This window comes from Camellia sinensis, chromosome 1, assembly GCF_055761805.1.
Source record: "Camellia sinensis isolate YWXY chromosome 1, ASM5576180v1, whole genome shotgun sequence".
NCBI classification, from domain to species: domain Eukaryota; kingdom Viridiplantae; phylum Streptophyta; class Magnoliopsida; order Ericales; family Theaceae; genus Camellia; species Camellia sinensis.
This window is the reverse complement of record NC_138961.1, coordinates 70203569-70210419: the sequence shown is the minus strand read 5'-3', so window position 1 is coordinate 70210419 and position 6851 is coordinate 70203569. Positions and strand designations below refer to the sequence as shown.

At 37.7% G+C, this 6851-nt stretch overlaps 1 protein-coding gene across 1 annotated transcript; it reads left to right on the top strand.

Annotated features, from left to right (window-relative positions):
- Positions 1 to 1084: 1084 nt before the first annotated feature.
- LOC145801227 (uncharacterized) lies at positions 1085 to 4659 on the top strand. The gene is made up of 3 exons (XM_082891937.1): positions 1085 to 1304; positions 3618 to 3929; positions 4364 to 4659. The coding sequence occupies exons 1-3, from the start codon at positions 1085 to 1087 to the stop codon at positions 4657 to 4659; spliced, it is 828 nt and encodes a 275-aa protein (XP_082748063.1).
- The last annotated feature ends 2192 nt before the right edge of the window (positions 4660 to 6851 follow it).

The window sequence follows — 6851 nt, the reverse complement described above, 5'->3', positions numbered from 1 at the left end:
GAGCAGGATAGATCAATTTTTGTTAGATCCAAAATGGTTGGAGAAGTTTTCTCTCAAACAATGGGGCTTACCTAGAACAATTTCAGATCATTGCCCAATATTGCTAAAGGAGGATGATAGGGATTGGGGACCTAAGTCCTTCAAGTTCATTAATGCTTGGAAATCACACGTTACCTTCATGTTTGAAGTCAAAAAAAGGTGGGAGGGCACACATGTGCAAGGTTTGGCAGGGTATAGAGTCATGAGAAAATTGAACATCTTGAGAAATCATCTGAGGGTGTGGAACAAGGAAGTGTTTGGCAATATAGACACTCTCCTAAAATCAGCTGAGAAGGAGTTACATGAATGGGATCTGAAGGCAGAATCTAGGTCCTTGATTGATCTGGAAATTAAAAGAAGAAGAGAAGTTAGAACCCAGGTGTGGCAGCTCAGCAGAAACAAGGAGAAGTTGTGGCACCAAAAATCCAGGCTGCAGTGGGCTAGATTTGGAGACAAAAATACTAGGTTCTTTCATATTATAGCAAGTAGAAGGCATAGAAAGAATTTTTTAGACTCAGTTTTAGTGGAGGGTAAGAGGCTAGAGGATCTAGTTCTGGTGAAACAAGAGGTGGTTAGGCACTTCAGTCAACAATTTACTGAGCACTGGAAGCAAAGGCCAAAAATTTTAGGTCCTTTTGCTACTATTAGCCCTAAGGCAGCAGTGAATTTGGAAACTGTGTTTACTAAAGTTGAGATTTGGCCTGCAATTCAAGAAAGTGATGGGAATAAGGCCCTTGGACTAGATGGTTTTAACCTGGCCTACATACAAAGTTGTTGGAAAATAATGAAAGGGGACATAATTCAGTTGATGCATGAATTCCACACACATGGCAAGTTGTTAAGAGGGATTAACAACTCTTTTATTGTTCTTATCCTTAAGAAGGATAACCCTGCAGGCTTGGGAGACTATAGGCCAATTAGCTCGATAAGTTCAGTATATAAAATCTTAGCCAATGTGTTATCTAGAAGACTTAAGAGGGTTCTTCCATCTGTGATAAGTGAGGTATAATCTGCTTTTGTCAGTGGCAGGTACATCCTAGATGAGATGGTAATAGCAAATGAGGTAGTAGATAAGTGGAAGAGATCTAAGAAGAAGGGCATTATACTCAAGTTAGATTTTGAGAATGTTTATGATTCTATAAATTGGGAATTTCTAATGTCAATGATGAGAAACTTTGGATTTGGTGAACAATGGATTAGTTGGATGAAGACTTGCATTTCTACTGCTAAAATATCTGTCTTGGTTAATGGTGCACCCACTGAGTGTAACGCCCTCAAAATAGTGCAATAAATATAACCTAAAGCATACATAATTGATAACAACATAAATCAGAGTAAACAACCCTTTCATTACATAGATTTGGTATTACAAAAGAGTTTATGTAAATAAATGCCCTATTGGCTTACACCTTTCCAAGCCTTGGCTTGGGTACAACAAAAGAGAGACTAGCTCATACACATTTAGCCCTTGGCTTTACAAAAATATACAATTCAAATAAAGAAACTCTTGCTCCCACAATGTCCCTCCAAGCTATTGCCTTGATGGAGGCAAGTCACTAATACCTGAAAATGTTATTCCTAAATAGGGTGAGCCACAGCCCAGTAGGAATCATCTAGCACAATATATGAAATTTAGCAAAGATATAAGTACAAGGAGCGTATACAATATCTATGATAAAACATCCACAATTTATATTCTCATCAGACATCAAATCTCAAATCATAATCCGGTTTTCCTCCAATTCATTTCCAATTCATTTATTTGTCTCAATTCATGAGTCAATTTTCATAATTTCTTTAACAATCCAAATGAGACTGCAGCTCGAAAGTTCAACAATCACATTATCAACATACAAACACTTCAAACTGTCCTTTCATGGATATTTCGTCCACGGGAAACCGTCAAATGGGAACCATGTAACGTAGGCTATACAAGCACTACAATTGTCATTTTATGGATGTTTTGTCCACGGGATCGTTACCCATGTATAGTTTCAGGACTTTCACCCAGGACACTCCGGCCACCTTAATTATAATGGAGTCCATCTCCTTTCTCCTCCCAAACAATCATTCATACATATGCAATGTATTTAAACACATAATCATGTATGAAGCACATCCCCTTTCCACTCCCAAATAATCATACATATACAATGTATATAAATATAGTCATATTCAATGACAACCACAAGTGATGAGTTTCAATTCACCTAATCCGCAAGCAATTTCTATAACAATCATAGCTATCCTCCACCGATAGCCCAGTACAGATATTTCTAAATAGATATATAATCTCATGACAGATAATTTATTCAAAATTTTCAAATAATGAGATAATACATAACCAATCTCACCATTCATATCAATACCCTTCCAATCTCATATTTTCAGTGACAACTCCAATTATTTATACAAAATAATAGTTTGATCCAATTAGGGCAAACTCCCCCCCCCACTTTTTCCCAAACACTAACCAAGTGCCAAATTCATCAAATTAGACACAACACAACATCATTTTCAAACCCCACAATCATTTATTTCACCCTTACCCAAACCCCTCTTTCCATTTTATACCAAAATCCTAGGTTTTGCCTAAAGCATCCCCAAATCACACCATTGTTACACAAAGGACAAATAACTAAGCTAAAGGTTATCTGAAGGTGTAGAAAGATCCCTACCTCAAGGAGAGAAGACGAGCCAAGCAAGAGTGAAACCCCACAAACACCGAAACCCAATTCTATTCGGATAAAAAATGTAGATCTTGACGAGCTCTACCTTTTTCTCAAAGGTACTAGGGTGAAGAGATCAACGGATCTAGATGAAATCTAAGAGAGAAGGTGGGTTATAGAGAGAGAGACTCAAGAACAAGCTTTTTGGAAAGTTTTAGAGAGAGAGAGAGAGAAGAAAAAGTGATTCAAAACATCATCTTCATGGACTGTTATAAACGCAGTCCGCTCGAGTGTGGAAAGTGACGCTCAAGTATGGGAAGTTACGCTCGAGCGTGGAATACACACTTCCATGAATTTTGCAGACAAAGGACCCTGCTCGAGCGTGAGACTAGACGCTCGAGTGTCCAATGCACTCTTCCAGTATTTGTAAGTCTGCAAAAATATTGAGAGTTGACAAGTCCCGCTTGAGCGCAAGAATGACCACTCGAGCAGAGGAGCAAAATTTGTGAAGCCCGCTCGAGCGCAAGAAAGTTCGCTCGAGCGGAAGAGCCAAAACCTGGGCATCATAGGTTTGGAAATACAAGCAACCAACCTATTCCAAACGTACAATTATAACCCGATAACCAAAATAAAAGGAGAGACAAGGGAAACAAGATATAAATAACCACTCCAAACCATTGTAACAAGAGTTCGGAATACAATACATAAAGGGTCAAAACCGGAATTGCTATACTGAGGAATTTCAACTACAAAAGGGGTTAAGGCAGGGAGATCCTCTCTCTCATTTCTTATTCATTAAAGTAGCAGAAGCTCTCAACCTATTATTGGGGACGGCTACAGAGAAAGGTTTATTTCAAGGTGCCACAGTTGGATCTAATGAGTTGAGTATATCACATCTCCAATTTGCAGATGATACTATTATATTCTGTGAGGGAGATAAGAAGGAAGTGCTGAATATAAAAAGTGTGTTGAGGTGCTTTGAGGTGATGTCTAGGCTGAAGATCAATTATCATAAGAGTGTTGTTTGTGGTATGGGCTTCCAAGAGGACCAAACTAAGGAGTTTGCTCAGACCTTGAATTGTCTAGCTAAGAAATTGCCATTTAATTTCTTAGGTCTGCCATTAAGGGCCAACCTTAGAAGGAAGAGTACATGGCATCCAGTAGTAGATAAGGTGGAGAAGAAGCTGCCCTCCTGGAAGAGGAAGTTGTTATCTTTCGAAGGTAGATTGACTTTGATCAAATTTGTTCTCTCAAATTTGCCCATCTACTTCCTTTCATTGTTTAGGATGCGTAAGGGGGTCGTTAAGACTTTAGTGAAACTTCAGTCCACTTTTCTGTGAGGAGGGTCTGAAAATAAGAAGAAAGTACACTTGGTCCAATGGAGGGAGGTTATCAAAAGCAAAAGACAAGGAGGTATAGGTGTGAGAAACTTAGGTGGGGTGAATGACTACTTGTTACTAAAGTGGTGGTGGAGGTATAGAAGTGAAGACAAAGCTTTATGGAAATCTGTGGTGTGTTCAAGGTATGGCAGAATTGGTGGGGGTTGGATACCATCAGTGACCCACACAGGGGGGTGTCCATTATTTGGTAGGCTATTGTGAAGATACCTTCAGTCAACCAGCACCTGGGTGAATTTTATGGTGATCATTTTAAAGTACCTATTGGTAATGGGAGGAGAATAAATTTCTGGTCTGATGGTTGGGTCATTAACAGAGGATTGAAGGTGGAATTCCTCAGATTATATCATTTATTCACTGAGAAAGAGGAGTCTTTGCAACAACTCAGTGCTAAGAAGAGCAATTCAGGGGTGTGTCGGCTTCAATTCAGAAGAAGGATATTAGCTTGGAAAGAAGAGGAGCTGCAGAGGTTGATAAGTCTACTGGCATCATCCCCTGCAATTAGGTTTGATATTGAAGATTCTTGCTCTGGGCTAGCTAACAGTTCAGGGTAGTTCTTAGTGTCCTTTGTGTGGAAGTGGTGGGTGACAACAAAAGGGCCTAGTATGCATGTACCTACAGGGATATGGGTAATTTTAGCCCCCCCAAAAATGCAATTCTTTTGTTGGCTGGCTTGGAGAGGCAGAGTGAAGACTTCATCCTTCCTAAAAAGGATTGGGGTTTTAGCTACTAGTGCTAAGGCTCTTTGTGTGTTCTGCAATGTTGAGGTGGAATCTCTAGAACATGTGTTATTAATTTGACCACTGGTCTGGGAGTGCTGTCACAAATGGTAAAGTGGTGGGATCTGGTATGGGTAATGCTTGGATCAGTTCGGGGTCTGCTGCATTAGTGGTCAGGTGGTAAGTTCAAGTCAAGGAAATCCAGAATTTGGCAGATAGTTCCTTTAGTTGTTTTATGGTATGTTTGGAAATTGAGAAATGATTGTTTATTCAAGGAGGCTCAACCTGCTTTTGAAGACTTATGTGAAAAAATAAAGGTGCATATTACTTTGTGGGCTAAATGGGTATTGCAGTTTGATTACACAGTTCATGATTTTATCTCCAATCTACAATAGATTAGGCTGTCTGTTTGAGGTGTTTAAGGTGTTTTTTGTGGATGTATCAGCAGTTGTTATTTTCCTTGGATCTCAACTCTGTCTTGATTTGAAGGCAACACAGCAAATGGAGTCTGGTGCCTCATAGAGAGTGTTTTGGTTGAATTACCTGTTAGCATGCTTCAACACTATATTGGTGATTTTGGTGTCTAAAAGAGGGTGTATTGGTCTGCTATTGTTGGTTTGCTCAACATTCTGATTTTCCTGCTCAGCTCATCTGGGGCTACACCTAGTGTTTTGTTTTGTTGGTTGGCTTTGTTGCTTTTCTTTCTTTGCTATGTTTGATGGTTTCTCACCAACTGGAGCTTGGAGCTTGTGCTAGGCTCCTCTTTATTGATGTACTTTTCATACTTTGTATGTTCTCATCAATAAAGATTTCTTTCGCCGATCAAAAAAAAAAAAAAAAATTGCAAGTAGGACGAAGCTACATAGGGTCTAGAGGGGGCACGTGGCCCCCCCCCCCAAATTTTTTTTTTCTCATTTTCATCTAACTCCTTTTTAATTTTGAAATATGTTTCAAAATGTTTATATCTCATTTGTTTTTCTCTTTCTTTTTAATAAATTCATTATAATTTGCCATTATAAATGTTTAATTTTATCAAAATATTCTCTTATAATTATTTCTATCTCTCTTATTTCTCTCTTATTTTTCTCCACATCTATCTTTTTCTTACTTTTTCCATTTTTTTCTTGTATGCATGTCATTACATTTTAAATTGTAATTATTATCATATTTCGTAACTAAAATAGCAAATAAAAAAGCATCGGTTAATTAAAATATATCTAAGACACATAATTTTGACATCATGTTAATCTTTGGTTATTCTATCGTCAAATGAAAATCAGATTTGGTTAAGTTTTGTAATTGATATCGCCAAGGATTAATGATGCCCCCCCGCCCCCCCCCCCCCTTCGGTTAATCAAAATCCTAACTTCATCACTGTTTGCAAGTATCTCAAAATTATTAAATTTAATATCCAATTTGGGTAGAATGACCAAATTAAAATACACTTAAAGTGTACAGATCAAATTATTCATTTTGAAATTATAGGAACTAAAGTAAAATATAGATCAAACTACAATGGCGAAAAGTGTAATTAGCCATAAAAAAATTAAATGGTCTAATTTGGAAACCACACCTTATTTATTTTGTTTAAAGACAAATATAATAAAATTATATAATTATGATTATCACATTAATTTTATTTTATTTGAATGATCAATGCACAATGACTCAAAAAATAAACAAATATACTGAACAACACACTTCAATATGACATAAAAAGTATATTATCATTCCTTTTTAACACCCCTAGCCCTTTTCTTTCTAAGAAATTCTAACCGTTTTGTCTCTTTGGTGGAGGAGGTGGCGCTTCTAGCCTTTCTCTTCCAGTGCAGAGTATTTGGCAGTAGAGTTCCTGAAACTTATAGACAAACAAGGCAAAGATAAAAGGCACTAGGAAACATGAGATGCCACATGCTCAGAATGACATTGAATTCGGTCGCTACATGGAAAATGGTGTCACAATCAATATCCATCACTTTGCTATGGTATACAATAAATTTCGGCCAAATTCCAATGTTTAGGCATCC

What these genes read in the sequence shown, in the direction of transcription:
- LOC145801227 (XM_082891937.1), top strand. Translation starts at nt 1,085, where the DNA reads ATGGTAATAGCAAATGAGGTAGTAGATAAGTGGAAGAGATCTAAGAAG. An exon ending in TAATGGTGCACCCACTGAGT is followed by an intron (nt 1,305 to 3,617) that starts GTAACGCCCTCA and finishes TCCAATTTGCAG; the next exon opens with ATGATACTATTATATTCTGT. An exon ending in GAAGTTGTTATCTTTCGAAG is followed by an intron (nt 3,930 to 4,363) that starts GTAGATTGACTT and finishes ATCATTTTAAAG; the next exon opens with TACCTATTGGTAATGGGAGG.